General features: G+C 34.9%; 1 protein-coding gene across 1 annotated transcript; it reads left to right on the forward strand.

Moving 5' to 3' along the window:
• The first annotated feature begins 570 nt into the window (after positions 1-570).
• flot2b (flotillin 2b) lies at positions 571-12,769 on the forward strand. The gene is made up of 11 exons (XM_084125443.1): positions 571-782; positions 2,059-2,140; positions 2,664-2,754; positions 3,672-3,795; positions 3,889-4,007; positions 5,227-5,340; positions 5,439-5,558; positions 5,708-5,922; positions 8,842-9,025; positions 9,144-9,293; positions 10,876-12,769. Exons 1-11 carry the CDS (start codon positions 734-736, stop codon positions 10,912-10,914), a joined length of 1,287 nt encoding a protein of 428 aa, XP_083981569.1. The 5' UTR covers positions 571-733; the 3' UTR covers positions 10,915-12,769.
• Positions 12,770-15,835: the final 3,066 nt, after the last annotated feature.

Raw genomic sequence — 15,835 nt, forward strand, 5'->3', positions numbered from 1 at the left:
TTATATTATATAATTAATTTAACCAATATTAAATTTTTCTTACATTTTCTTTATATTATATTATATTATATTATATTATATTATATTATATTATATTATATTATATTATATTATTAATTAAACAAATATTTTTTTAAATTCTTCATTTCAGTATGTCTCAACGCAAACAATTCTTAAAAGTCTAAAAACATATTATGGTACATGAATGTAATAATCATTCAATATAATGGTAAACCATGATACAACCACAGTCCTTTTCTGTAAACGTCAATCACTTGCCAAGTCTTTCTTTCTGTCTTAATTGTAAAATACAGAAAGGCATAAAGTCTATTCCTCAGGACTATAAAACCAAACAGTGAATGGAAACAAGATGGGAATACAGTGAATACAGTCAGCATTTTAGTAATCATGACAGCACGGAGCCTATGTCCCCAAAACCCAGTGAGCTCCCTACCTAGATAGCATTTTGGACATCATAGGCCCGTTCGTATGCTCAAAAGTGCTGTCTAGGTAGGGAGCTCGCTAGGTTGAGCACACGCCCATACAGGATCACGTCCCTCTCTCCCTTCCTCCCTTCCAGTGGTGGGCAGGGTCGCTTGTGTTGACAAACATTCATTCTCTCACTAGGGTGGGGATCTATACATTTTACGAGTCAAAAAGCTGCTAAATAAACGCTTTATTAAACATTTAGGAATATACACGAAAGGATTACTGATCGGTATTAAATGCAAGTATGGGTTGCTGCCTGACTGTTGGACCAAATGAAGCGCTCGTTGTGTCAGGTATCGTAATAATCTGTGTTTACAATATCTTGCAATAATTAAGACCTAATTATTTTCAAACAATTATTGCATTAATTATTTAATGAAGTGTTTATTTCACTGTTTGCTTTCGCATGTATTATGAATTGTGTGGTAAATAATGTCATCCAGTCGCGTTAGCTAGCTACAGCTACGTTAGCCCAGCTCTTCCGCATTTACACGAGACTCATTCATAACTGTTTTAAACAATTTTCGGCGTTTTTAATTTTGCATATGTCCGAAACTTAGTACAAATCCAAACGTAAACGTAGTCTATGAAAATCAGTGTTTACAAATAATTATCCTCATTATTATGCATATCACAATGTTTGCTGGGTGCATCCCGTTACACTCATGTAACCATGATTTAATATATAATAACTCGGTTATTCATTCATGCTAATTATACCATGCTCTCAATTCTCATAGAAACGGCCACTTTAGTACATAGTAGTGAAATGTTGTGATTACATTGTGCTGATTTTGGCTTAATTTCTTTCTTTCTTTTTTTTTTTAAGGCAGTTTAATGTAAAGTACCCTGTTTTTTTTACTACATTTAAAAGGTACTGTGACGATATTGTGCTACAGTAATGATATCAAATGATAATACCATGTTATTTACTGTAGGACCACCATGGTAATGTACATGTCCAAATTCATGTCCAAATTGTATGTTGCCTTAAGTACTATGGTACCTTGGAGTACCATGTCAATACCATAGTACAGGGGTTTTCAATCTTTTATATCCTGGTGCAACAGCCCCTCATCCTAAAATTTAAAATGCAGCTATTAGCCCAATTGTTATGCATAAAGACCGAATTTATACGGTTACAAATTAATAGGCTAGTATAAATATGCGTTAAATTATTATTTCGAAAATATTTAGTTTCTGTTATGTACTGTTAGATGTATTATTTATTTATTTAAAAGTGATGTTTTAATAAAATGATTTAGCCTAAATTCTATTTTACGTTCATCTTATTTCAATTATTTATTTTGTTTAATTTTTTGTTACATTTTTTTTACCCCGTTTTTCTCGAACCCGTTTGAAAACCCCTGCCATACTACATAAATATGGTAATATTCAGTCAGACTATCATGGTATGACTTGAAGTGTAGACATCTTTGCATCTTCTAGTTTACCTCATGTTTGAATCCCCATTGAACTCAGTTCATTAGATCATATCCTTGTAATGTTTGACTATGTCTGTTGAGATTATCACTGCCATCACATGTGTGTGTTTTTAATCTCTCCTAGGTGCCTGTTGTGGGGCAGATTCAAAGACGTATGTGGTGGGAGGCTGGGCGTGGGCATGGTGGCTTATAACAGACACCCAGAGGTAACAACAGTCAAATAAATGAGGATCACATTTCACTGTGTGGTGCAGTAAATTCACCTTAACAACAATGAATCAATGTTTGGTTATAATTACAATGCTTGACCTTAGAAAACTAAAAGCCACACCTGGTCAGGTGTGCTTGTCAAACCAGTTTGGTTGTGCAATGTGCATGCTGTACAGAGGTCTTCAGAGATCGCTTGACATATTTTAATCATATACATTTGTCATTCAGATATTGATATTATTCTATTTCCGTTCACATCTTAAATTTCCATGATCAGCTGAATTGGTTGATTTATGAGCTGATCTGATGCTTTTCTATTGAGCGCAGCGTTTGCTTCATGCTTTCATCTTGACCATCTATCTGACTGCATACAGTTCTTCCTGTCAGCCACTGCTTTTGCACTTTTGTCCCATTTTTTGAATTCTGCAATGCTAACAAGCTTTGGAATAAGAGGTTTTTCTTGCCTTAGTCACTCGTCTTAAAGGTTGCGTTTAACTTCTGGTTATTTTTTCCCCCCAGAATTACACTAGAGATTATGACACTACAGCCGAAGTGTGAAGACGTGGAGACAGCGGAGGGAGTCGCCATTACAGTTACAGGAGTTGCTCAAGTAAACACTCTCTCATGGACCGCTCACAGCTCATTTACTGATGTTTTATTAAATGTATGATTAGAATTCTATCATTAGATGTGAAAACAAATGTTGGGGTGATCCGTCCTATTCCTGGAGGATCTACCTTGCAGGATTGGAACCCTGGAGCTAAGCTCTGGAGGAAGATCTCTGGATCTTAAGGAACAGGATTAGATATATATATATATATATATATATATATATATATATATATATATATATATATATATATATATAATATCATAATGGTATATTAATGATTGATTCACTTTTGGAGCTTAGTATCAGACATTATTTGAATTTATATAATTAAATGTTCTTTTTGTACTTGAAAGTTACACTACCATTCAAAAGTTTGGGGTCAGTAAGATTTTTGTTTAAGAAATTAATTATTTTATTCAGCAAGGATTTATTAAAAGAAAAGTGACAGTAAAGACATTTATAATTTTACAAAAAAAGTCAAATTAAAATAAATGCTGTTCTTTTGAATTTTTATTTTCATAAAAAAAAAAAAAAAACTTTTCAACATTGATAAGAAGTTTTTCTTGAGCAGCAAATCAGCATATTAGAATGCTTTCTGAAGGATCATGTGACACTGAAGACTGGAGTAATGTCATCATAGGAGTGAATTATATTGTAAAATTAATTCAAATTGAAAACTGTTATTTTAAATTGTAACAATATTTCACAATATGCCGGTTTGTATTGTTCAGACCTTTGTGAGCTGAAGAGACTTCTTTAAAAAACACTTAAAATGTTACTGACCCCCTAAACGTTTGAAACGTTTGAAAAAGTGTTATTATTAACACTTACTGCATTAACTTTTATTTCAAAAGATTTTTCAGAGTGCAAAAGAAAGCTAAATGAATTTTACTGTTGTCTTGTGTTTTTGTCAGATCAAGGTTATGACTGACAAAGACTTGCTGGCTGTCGCCTGTGAGCAGTTTCTGGGAAAGTCTGTCGTGGAAATCAAGGCTGTGGTCCTGCAAACCCTGGAGGGACATTTGCGTTCAATCTTAGGTTAATATATTACCAACAATTCTAATAACCTCATTAAAAATCATTCAAATGTGATTCTATGAAGCTAATGTTTTGTTGCTGTTACAACGATAGGCACTTTAACTGTGGAGCAGATCTACCAGGACAGAGATCAGTTTGCTCAGCTGGTAAGGGAGGTGGCAGCTCCTGACGTGGGCCGGATGGGCATTGAGATCCTCAGCTTTACCATAAAAGTAAGCTATGGGTGTTTCTTAATGCAAAGTCATACTCACAGACAAGTGGCCCACCTCCATTATAGACCTCAAGGACCAGTGCACTTGTAAATATCAAACTGCCAGGCTCATTTGTTTATATAATAATCCTAAAATAAGTGTTATTTTAGTATAATTTATGTAATGTTATATTATTTCTTATATATTAAGTATAAAATAAATACCCCAATTATAATATTAACAATTTTCATTTTATTTTTTATTTTGAGGGGCCGTTTACATGACACAGGTTTCAAGTAAAAACATAAAACTTTTTATGCATTTTGGTCGGTGACGTAATGCGCATATGCATTATGTGTTCAGGGCACCGCCATCTTTAGAATATTGTCTTTGAACTTCCGTTTTTGCGGTCGCTCTGTATATCTCTATGGCATTGCTGTCCAGGAGTAATTAGCTTTTGAAGTGGATTTACTTAATGTAAAGTTAACGAAAGTTATCATGAGGACAGTAATGTTTAAAGCAGATGTCTTAACAAATGTAAGTCGACCGGGAAGATTTTAAAACGAGCCGTTCATTAATAAACACGCAAAATCGCTGTGAAAATACAGACCGGAAGTCAAAAGACAACGAGCGCAGCGCTGAAAAGGGGCGGGGCTACATAAGGTCTATAGGCGCGTAGTGTTTCTTTACAAAGTGACATCGCCAACTACTGAATAAAATAGCGTTTTTTAGTCGTTTTCGAGGATCTGTGTGAATGGGGACCGTTTTGACAACGTTGTCGTTTGAAAAACGCAAAGGAAAAACGTTTCCGTTTTTAGTGCATGGTTGTCGTGTAAATTTAACTTTAGTTTTAGTAATTTTGTTATGTGTTTTTGTAATCTTTATTTTTATTTTATTTATTTTTTGCTTCAATTTATTTTTATTTCAGTTTTAGTTTAGTAAACGTTTTCAACATTGCTAATTTTCATTTAAGGTTTTTTTTTAAGTTTTAATTTTCTTCAGATTTAATATTTTATGTTATTTCAGCTTTATTTCAGTTAATGCAAACTATAACTATGTTTAACAGTTTTAGCTAACAACAATAGCAACACACTCTCACACACACAAATATTATAATATATTTTATTCATTATTTAATATACTTTTAAGTCATAGTCAATTATTATAATCTAAATAATAATAAAGAAACATTAAAGCAAGTAATAAAAAATAAAATGTTACCACTTGTCTTTTTTAACAGGATGTCTATGATAAGATGGAGTACTTGAGCTCTCTTGGAAAAACACAGACAGCGGCGGTACAAAGGGACGCCGACATCGGAGTGGCCGAGGCAGAGAGGGATGCTGGGATTAGAGTAAGAGACTTCTGGCTTCGCTTTCTTTATTACTAATGCATTATCCATTAGATGTGTGGCATTCATTAGCTTCTGTTTTCTCCCACGTCCCTGATCAGGAAGCTGAGTGCAAGAAAGAAATGATGGATGTGAAGTTCTTGGCGGACACTAAAATGGCCGACTCCAAGCGAGAGCTGGAGCTGCAGAAAGCTGCTTTCAATCAAGAAGTGAACACTAAGGTTGGATTGAATTTCATTTCAGTCCAGGGCCATCGTCTTAAATCTCATTCATCTTGGTAGCCGCCCGGATGTGGGCTTATACATTCATATTTCTCAGTCTCAGATGAGAGTGATGGTAATCGTGTGATATGTGTCTCTCCTCCACGCAGAAAGCCGAGTCTCAGCTGGCCTATGAACTGCAGGCAGCTAAAGAGCAGCAGAAGATCAGATTGGAGGAGATTGAAATCGAGGTGGTGCAGAGGAAAAAGCAGATCACCATCGAGGAGAAAGAGATTGAGAGGACAGAGAAGGAGCTAACCGCTACGGTCAAGCGTCCAGCTGAAGCTGAGGCTTACAAGATGCAGCAGCTGGCTGAAGGGCAGAAGTGAGTGTGATAGAATACATCAATATTTTAATATATTATAATAATGTTAATAATATATGAATAAATAGAAATAAATGTTTCATTAGATGCTATAAATGTTAAAACTATTAATCGCATCTAACATAAAAGTATGTGTTTATGAAATATATATATGTGTGTGTGTGTGTGTGTGTGTGCATGTCTGTGTATACAGTGAGGAAAATAAGTATTTGAACACCCTGCTATTTTGCAAGTTCTCCCACTTGGAAATCATGGAGGGGTCTGAAATTGTCATCGTAGGTGCATGTCCACTGTGAGAGACATAATCTAAAAAAAAATAATCCAGAAATCACAATGTATGATTTTTTAACTATTTATTTGTATGATACAGCTGCAAATAAGTATTTGAACACCTGAGAAAATCAATGTTAATATTTGGTACAGTAGCCTTTGTTTGCAATTACAGAGGTCAAACGTTTCCTGTAGTTTTTCACCAGGTTTGCACACACTGCAGGAGGGATTTTGGCCCACTCCTCCACACAGATCTTCTCTAGATCAGTCAGGTTTCTGGGCTGTCGCTGAGAAACACGGAGTTTGAGCTCCCTCCAAAGATTCTCTATTGGGTTTAGGTCTGGAGACTGGCTAGGCCACGCCAGAACCTTGATATGCTTCTTACAGAGCCACTCCTTGGTTATCCTGGCTGTGTGCTTCGGGTCATTGTCATGTTGGAAGACCCAGCCTCGACCCATCTTCAATGCTCTAACTGAGGGAAGGAGGTTGTTCCCCAAAATCTCGCAATACATGGCCCCGGTCATCCTCTCTTTAATACAGTGCAGTCGCCCTGTCCCATGTGCAGAAAAACACCCCCAAAGCATGATGCTACCACCCCCATGCTTCACAGTAGGGATGGTGTTCTTGGGATGGTACTCATCATTCTTCTTCCTCCAAACACGTTTAGTGGAATTATGACCAAAAAGTTCTATTTTGGTCTCATCTGACCACATGACTTTCTCCCATGACTCCTCTGGATCATCCAAATGGTCATTGGCAAACTTAAGACGGGCCTTGACATGTGCTGGTTTAAGCAGGGGAACCTTCCGTGCCATGCATGATTTCAAACCATGACGTCTTAGTGTATTACCAACAGTAACCTTGGAAACGGTGGTCCCAGCTCTTTTCAGGTCATTGACCAGCTCCTCCCATGTAGTTCTGGGCTGATTTCTCACCTTTCTTAGGATCATTGAGACCCCACGAGGTGAGATCTTGCATGGAGCCCCAGTCCAAGGGAGATTGACAGTCATGTTTAGCTTCTTCCATTTTCTAATGATTGCTCCAACAGTGGACCTTTTTTCACCAAGCTGCTTGGCAATTTCCCCGTAGCCCTTTCCAGCCTTGTGGAGGTGTACAATTTTGTCTCTAGTGTCTTTGGACAGCTCTTTGGTCTTGGCCATGTTAGTAGTTGGATTCTTACTGATTGTATGGGGTGGACAGGTGTCTTTATGCAGCTAACGACCTCAAACAGGTGCATCTAATTTAGGATAATAAATGGAGTGGAGGTGGACATTTTAAAGGCAGACTAACAGGTCTTTGAGGGTCAGAATTCTAGCTGATAGACAGGTGTTCAAATACTTATTTGCAGCTGTATCATACAAATAAATAGTTAAAAAATCATATATTGTGATTTCTGGATTTTTTTTTTTAGATTATGTCTCTCACAGTGGACATGCACCTACGATGACAATTTCAGACCCCTCCATGATTTCCAAGTGGGAGAACTTGCAAAATAGCAGGGTGTTCAAATACTTATTTTCCTCACTGTATATACATATACCCAAATATATATGTGTGTACAGTATACACACACACAGACATATATATAATATATAAATAATAAATATAATAATATATATACACACATATATTATATAAACACACTTTTATGTTGGATGCGATTAATAACGATTAAATTATTTGACAGCACTATTAATGATATAATAATAAAGGTAATAAAAAGAATAATAGACAGAATAATAAAACCACATCTTTACAGTAAAGAGATTAACAAACTACTGAAAAACACTGAGGAGTAGCGGAAAGTACAAAAAACTTGGGACATAATATGATCATGAAAATTTGGGTGGAGATGTACTTAAATAAATATTTTAAAATATATAATTTATTTTTTATCATTTTGGGATTTTGGGGTGAAATTTGACCTAGTTGTTGTGTAACCGTGATTAATGGCGCTTTTCCATTACCAGTACCAGCTCAACTCGCCTCGCTTTTCGCTCCGTTTTCCATTGCAGATAGTACCTCCACAATAGTACCTGGTCGTCATAGCGACGCCGCAGGAAAATGCCGTGACTTAATCTTCTACGCGAGGCACCCGCTACCCAAACACACAGGACAATGGAGGAAAACGAGTGTATGCTGTTTTTGGATGTTTTTGTTTTTGCTATTTTTTTATTCAGGATACTCCATCTGGCGCGTGCAATGATGACGCAGTGAATAGTGACGATTCTCTCTGACCAATCAGCAGTCTGCCGTGTTTTCACGTCACATTTTAGTATCGCCTCAGCTCGCTTAGAACCTCGCCGGAGGTAGTACGAAAAAAAGTACCTGGAAGCAGGTACAGGTACAACTTTTACACAGTGGAAAACCAAACAAAGCCGAGTCGAGGCGAGCTGGTACTGTGTAGTGGAAAAGTGCCATAAGTGCCTTGCTAGTTGGATCTTCCTCTTTGATTTTGAACCTGCGATCTTTTGGTGTTAGGCTACACCATCTGTGCATCTCTTACTTTTAGAAGAAAAATGTTTCACAGATGTGGCACAGATGTTGCTTCAAAACCAAACAGGATATATGATTAATCATGTATCCATTATGTCTTTGATGAACTGATTTGTGACAAACACTGACATGAATTGTGCTATATCTGAACAGGTTGAAGAAAGTTCTGACTGCTCAGGCCGAGGCAGAGAAGATTCGCAAGATCGGAGAGGCGGAGGCCCTTTCTATCTCATTTGTGGGGAAGGCCGAGGCTGAGAGTATGAGGCTGAAGGCAGAAGCCTACCAGCAGTACGGAGACGCCGCCAAGACCGCGCTCGTCCTAGAAGCGCTGCCCAGGGTGAGTGAACTTCATAGAGAATCCCCAGTGCGGTTGTACAAGATCACCATGGGTATTGAAGGCCTTGATTTCATATTTAGATTTTCTAACTTTGATTTTCTAATTTCCACCCCCACAGATCGCAGGAAAGGTATCTGCTCCTCTGGGCAAGACCAATGAGATTGTTATTCTGAGTGGGGACGGCAGTCGTGTGACCGGGGAGGTGAACCGTCTCCTCGCGGAGCTGCCCGTGTCTGTAAATGCACTCACGGGTGTGGACCTATCCAAGGTGAGAGTGGGGGTTAAATCAAATCATGTAATCAGCTATTGATTAAAACACAATCTTAAAAAAGTAAATCAGGCCTTTTTACATTTAATATATACTTATTTATATATATATAATGTATATACTTTATATACAGTGCTATGCATAAGTTTAGACACCCATGCTAAAGTTGACTAAAAAGAGGAATAAAAAATCATCTTTTGGAAATTGAACTTAATGCCTTAATTAAAAAAATTAGGAAAAATCCAACCTTTAAGGACACCAATTTTCTTTGTGAATGAATAATGTATCGTAAATAAATAAATACTATGGATACTATGCATCCTGATAAAGTTCCCTTGGCCTTTGGAATTAAAATAGCCCCACATCATCACATAGCATTCACCATACCTAGAGATTGGCATGGAGTACTTTCCATAAGATCATCTCTCAATGCAAATCAAACCAGCTATTAGGCTAACTGAAATAAAACCATGCCAATCTCTAGGTATGGTGAAGGCTATGTGATGATGTGGGGCTATTTTAATTCCAAAGGCCAAGGGAACTTTATCAGGATGCATAGTATCCTGGATCCATGAAGTAACTGGCCTTTAAAAATAAAAATCTGCCTGCCTCTATGGGAATTTAACATAGGGGTGTCCAGACTTATGCACCCTGTATTTTAAGGAAGAATATTTATTTATTTACGATACATTATTCATTCACAGAGAAAATTGGTGTCCTTAAAGGCTGGATTTTTCCTAATTTTTTTAATTAAGGCATTAAGTTCAATTTCCAAAAGATGATTTTTTATTCCTCTTTTTAGTCAACTTTAGCATGGGTGTCTAAACTTATGCATAGCACTGTATATACTCAAATATATAGTATATACATAGATAGTTATATATCAAATCAAATCATGTAATCAGCTATTGATTAAAACACAATCTTAAAAATGTTTTGGCCATTTTTGGCAGTTCATTCAAAATGTACATTAAAGTACACAGTAAAAAATAATAAATCGATTAATCAATAATCTCCTATGTCCTAAATTGGGAAATAAACCACAAAAGTTGCATTCATATAAATAATAAAGAAGATAGATAGATAGATAGATAGATAGATAGATAGATAGATAGATAGATAGATAGATAGAATGCTACAAGTGAATTTTTGCATCACAACATTATAATGTACAGTATAAAAAACTATTCATTTTGAGATTTGATAAAGATTAAAATGAACAGTTCTTAAATTATTAAATATCTAATCGAATGTAAATATTAAACATGAATCACTTTGTTGTATTCCTCATTAGGTCGCTGGGGATAAAACCGTCTACTAAATTAATAAATATAAATGAATGAACACCCATTATCAGCTGAAATATTTCCTAAAATAAATCAATACTGATAGAAATTTCTGAAATAAAAATATGAATAAACCGAATTAAAAGAAATCTCTAATGTGATCAATAACCAATATGGTAGAGTACCAATTCATTTTTTATTCCTACAAATAATAAAACAAATGCAGTTCCATTCCTACAGCCGCCATATAGAGCATATTTTTATATGTCTTATTAAATCATTCTCTACTTCTACAGATCCCTCTGTTGCAGAAGTTGACAGGTGCTCAAGCATGAAGTAAATCAGTTCAGTCTCCTCCATGATATGTTGTATGCACTCACAGAAACTGCCTTTAGAAGACTTGGGAAATCTTTTTTTTCTTCTTTTTTTTTAAATAAAAAAACAAAACAAAAACAAACAAGTAGATATTTGATACCTCTGGTGCCTTAATGTTTCATAGGACCAGAATATCTGCATGCACTGCTGCTCCCACATTCCACAATTCACTTGATTCTTAAATCACTTGCCTTTGTGCTGCATCCGCTGGATTCAATGTAACGTCCCACACCTTTAGAACAATCAATATTGTTTTTCGTTTTGTTCTGTTACATTATTTTTTTAACTTTGTAGTGACATTATACAGAATTTTAACCTATCACACATTTTTCTTTACAATTTTATACACATCTTTACACTACACAGACACTTTTAACACTTAACGGTGAGTCAGCTTTAGATTACAATTATCCATCCAAAGTCTACCACTACTTTTTCCATTCATTTTAGGTCATATTTCTACCTGAAAAGAGGCGTTGTTACTTTACAAACCCTGCCATGATTTATAACATTCAGGAAGATTGCCATTGATGTGGAGTAGCAAGTAGCATTTAGTGTACTGAGCTCTTGGGCAATAGCATTGCCTTACGGGTAAATATCTGTCATCATAGATAGAAACAAGCCAAGTGCTTCTCTGAATATTAAATGTTGCAGACACATAAATAGACATGGCCTTTATAAACCGATCCATCTACTGAATTATCATTTAGGTTACCTGAGCTCATCAATAGTTCAGATCACTCTTTAGGACTATTTTTTTTGCCTGTACATTTTTATGATGTTTGATTGTATTTGTGCTTTGTTTTGTTTAATTTATATTTTAGACTCTTATTGGACAACATCTGTTTTTAAAAGAATTTATTATTTGTTGTTGGCGAACTCTGATACATGTCTGGAAATCTGTCCAGTCTAATGCTATGGATATCGTTTCATGAGAACCGAGTCAAGAGTCATTTTTAAAATAGTTTTGTATAGTTGTATGACAGCCATGCCTAACAAAATCTTTACACTAGATACTGTAATATCTGTCCTGAAATGAATTGAAATAACCCTTTATGAACAGTAATGTTTTATTCTGTAGTTGTTTATCTAGTTTGTGTTCTCCTTTGTCACTGTGAAAGTTGCATTACCTCGTTTTCCTCATTTAGTTCAGAGCAAGTGGTGGTTTGCAGTAGATTTTGAAATGTTTGTACCTTTATTCTGCTGTGTTCAGTGAGTGATGTGAAGGGGCAAGTCACTTTTCTTTGTCATACTAATGAAATCCAAAGAGATCGCACTTGTCTTTGTGATATGAAGAAATCATTTATTGATAGCAATGGTTATTATTTGCTTACTGTCCTTTTTTATTTTATTTAATCTTTATAAAATCTGATTTATTGTTTTACCTTGAAAAAATGTCCCTAAGACTTTTGTATTCTCATAGAAACAGATTCAATCAGTCTTTTATGTGTGTATTTGAAACACTCATATTATTGCTTTGAAGACTAATTCCGAACTATTAAAGCCATGTCAGGTTTAGCCATTTAGCATTATAGCATCGTAGACTGTTTATGTGCTTTGTATGGCATTAGTAATGACGTGTATGGTACTGCTGTGTATTGGATAAACATTATAGGAATCCTAGGACTGTATGCCAGGATGAAGCCCAGATGTGCTTTTGCTTTAGTTGGTGAACTGACACACAAACTAACTCCAAATATGCCATTGACAATATGGGGAGGATTTGGTAGTTTTATAAATACTCTTTCCACAGATTTAACTCGGCATGTTTATGGTGCATGTATTTCCAAATGTAATAAATGTCATGTGAACCTGTCTCTGTGTGCTCGTGTAAAACTGTTTGAATTTTATGTAATATAATAATTAGTCGCATATTTTGCTTTGCCAAACAAAAAAAGGTATCAAAAAGTCCCGACTGTGCCTGAAGTGTGCAGCGACACAGCGCCTTTTGTTACACAACACTGACACCGTGTGGCTAAAATATGCAATGCAGGATTATTTTTACAAAAGACTACTGATGTGTTTTATCTTATATTATACCCCCAGTGCTAGGTAGTAACTGATTGCATGTAATCTGGTTTACGTAATACGATTCCAAAAATTAAGTATTTCTAATTAAATTAAATTATAATACATTTTAAAATACTCGTAATCAGACTATACAGTAACTTTTAATTGAATACATGATTACATAATATATAATTTACTATTCTTTCTACATTTTACTTTAATGCCTGATGTCTTTGTCTGGTTTTAGATGGGTTTGGGGCACTTTGGGTGCTAGAAGACCATCTTAAAGAGCAAAGACCAGGTTTAATTAGTTTTTTTCATTCTTTTTTTTTTTTTCTGACATCATATTTGAGGGTGTGACATCATAACCAAATGAATGCGACAGGGTTGTCACAAATATCATGACTTAATGTGTGATTTATTTATTACAAGGCACACCAAAATTGAGTGACACTAAAGTATGTTTTTTTTTTAACTCTATAAAACCTACTGTACATTTATGCATTTGGCAGACGCTTTTATCCAAAGCGACTTACATTGCATTTAAAGTTATACATTTACATTTCTTATAAGTTCTTGCTTTCCCTGGGAATCGAACCCATGACTTTGGTGTTGCAAGCGCCAATGCTCTACTGTTTGAGTGTCTTTGTTACAGTGTAATTATGCATGTAAGTACTGAGTAATATTAATTAACTACATGTACTTATAGGGTTAGGATTAGGGTTTGGTTTGATTTAGTTGCATGTAATTATGTATAATTTAAAGTTATTACTAACTACATGTAACATAATTATGTAACAATGACACTGTAAAATAAAGTGTTACCCAAAGGCCTCTAAATATCCACATGATGAAAAACCATGTTGTACATAATCTAATACATTTCTTCTATTGTGTGATTAATAGTAGGCTATATACTTTTTTTAATCAAGTAAAAGGCCTTTTTGTACAAAATTGCACTCTTCTGCTCAGTCTGGGCCTCTGAAATCTCTAGAGAAGGTGAAAAACAGATCATATTAAACTCATTTTGAGGCACATGAGGCCGCTGTCCATTTGGTGCTCAGCATCAGGTGCCTATGAGCTTCATAATAACATCAAGCCTCACATCATATAAGTATGCGACAGAACAAATTAAGTACAAAACATGTTATCATCATGAGGAGAATATTAGGAGTGTTTCAACAATCTATTTTCTGCTGTGACTATAGTCTTTACTGGTGAAGACATTCAATATTAAATATTCTGCGTGATTAAGCCTAAATGCTTAGATGTCAGCTCTTTCTTCTAATCCTCTCAATATTTAATCTTCCAGCAAGTGTGAGGACTCCACAGCCCACCAGCAGAAGCCTGTTTCATCACTTTAATCCAGAATTTTTAACTCCTTGAACACACATCCTCAAGGCACGACATTAAAATAACCTCATAGCGCTTGAGAGAGGAGGAGAACTCCATGTGTCTTTGTTCAGTGCTGTAAAAAACTCTGCGCTGTCTCTTTGCTGGCTGTGTGGAAGTGTCAGAGACAGAGTCTTGACTCATGTAGACGGGTGAGTGAGAAGCCCTGAGGATAAAGACTCGCTGTAATTACTGTCTCAGCTCAAAGCTCTCCTAACACTAGCTAGTGTGCTATAGGGTGACAATTATCAAGTGCAACTGCAATCATCATGCTCTCATGCACTCTAAACCAACATCTGATGCTAAGAGTCCTAAGGGCATGCAGAATGAATCATTGTTTTATTGGCATTTTATTTTAAATTAATTATAAAAATATATATAAATTATTAATATTATACATTTGTAATTTTTATTATTCATATTTAATTTGAATATGTATTATTTATTTAAATGTTCAATACAATTTTAAATACATATATATATTTTTTTTTACATACAATTTTAATATTTGGTATTTTAATATTATTTAAATAAAATATTACATTTTGCATATGGTTAACCGTAATCATATTTAATAATGACCCCATTATTAGTTTTATTTTTATTATGTTGTTTATTTCTGTATTTTTGTGGGGCTTTTGTGTTAGTAAACGTTTGTGTTTTAGTTTTAGCACACACACACACAAAAAAAAAAAAAAATATATATATATATATATATATATATATATATATACAGTGAGGAAAATAAGTATTTGAACACCCTGCTATTTTGCAAGTTCTCCCACTTAGAAATCATGGAGGGGTCTGAAATTGTCATCGTAGGTGCATGTCCACTGTGAGAGACATAATCTAAAAAAAAAAATCCAGAAATCACAATGTATGATTTTTTAACTATTTATTTGTATGATACAGCTGCAAATAAGTATTTGAACACCTGAGAAAATCAATGTTAATATTTGGTACAGACTTAGGGCTGGGGTAAACGATTATTTATTAAACGATTAGTCGGGCGATTATTTTATCGATTAGTCGACTAATCTAACGACTAATTTGAATTAATTATCCTGTCTGTTATTCGCATATCTCTCGAACCGTTACTCTGATGGATTTCAAACTCGACAGCTGTCTGGGCACGAGTAAGTGCAGTGCCAAGTTTGACGTTGTTTGGATGAGAAATGCAAAAGATATTGTTAAATATATCAGTAAAAGAAACACTTAGAAGGTTGTGGTTTAAAAAATAAACATTCTGACATAAACACACTGTCAGCTACAATGTTTACTTCTGAATAATATAGTAAACGTGATAAATCCATTTTGATTAATTTGAGTAACATTTTTATTTTCTTTACCAAGAAAGTGAAAAGATGAAAACCACTATTTTCTGTTTCAAACTTTCACATAGCATCTTTAGGTTATAATAACATAAATAATTCAAATCCAGATTTTGATTTTCAAAGATTTATTATAAAAACAGATTAT

This window comes from Abramis brama, assembly GCF_963993115.1.
Source record: "Abramis brama genome assembly, chromosome: 10".
Classification (NCBI taxonomy): Eukaryota; Metazoa; Chordata; class Actinopteri; order Cypriniformes; family Leuciscidae; genus Abramis; species Abramis brama.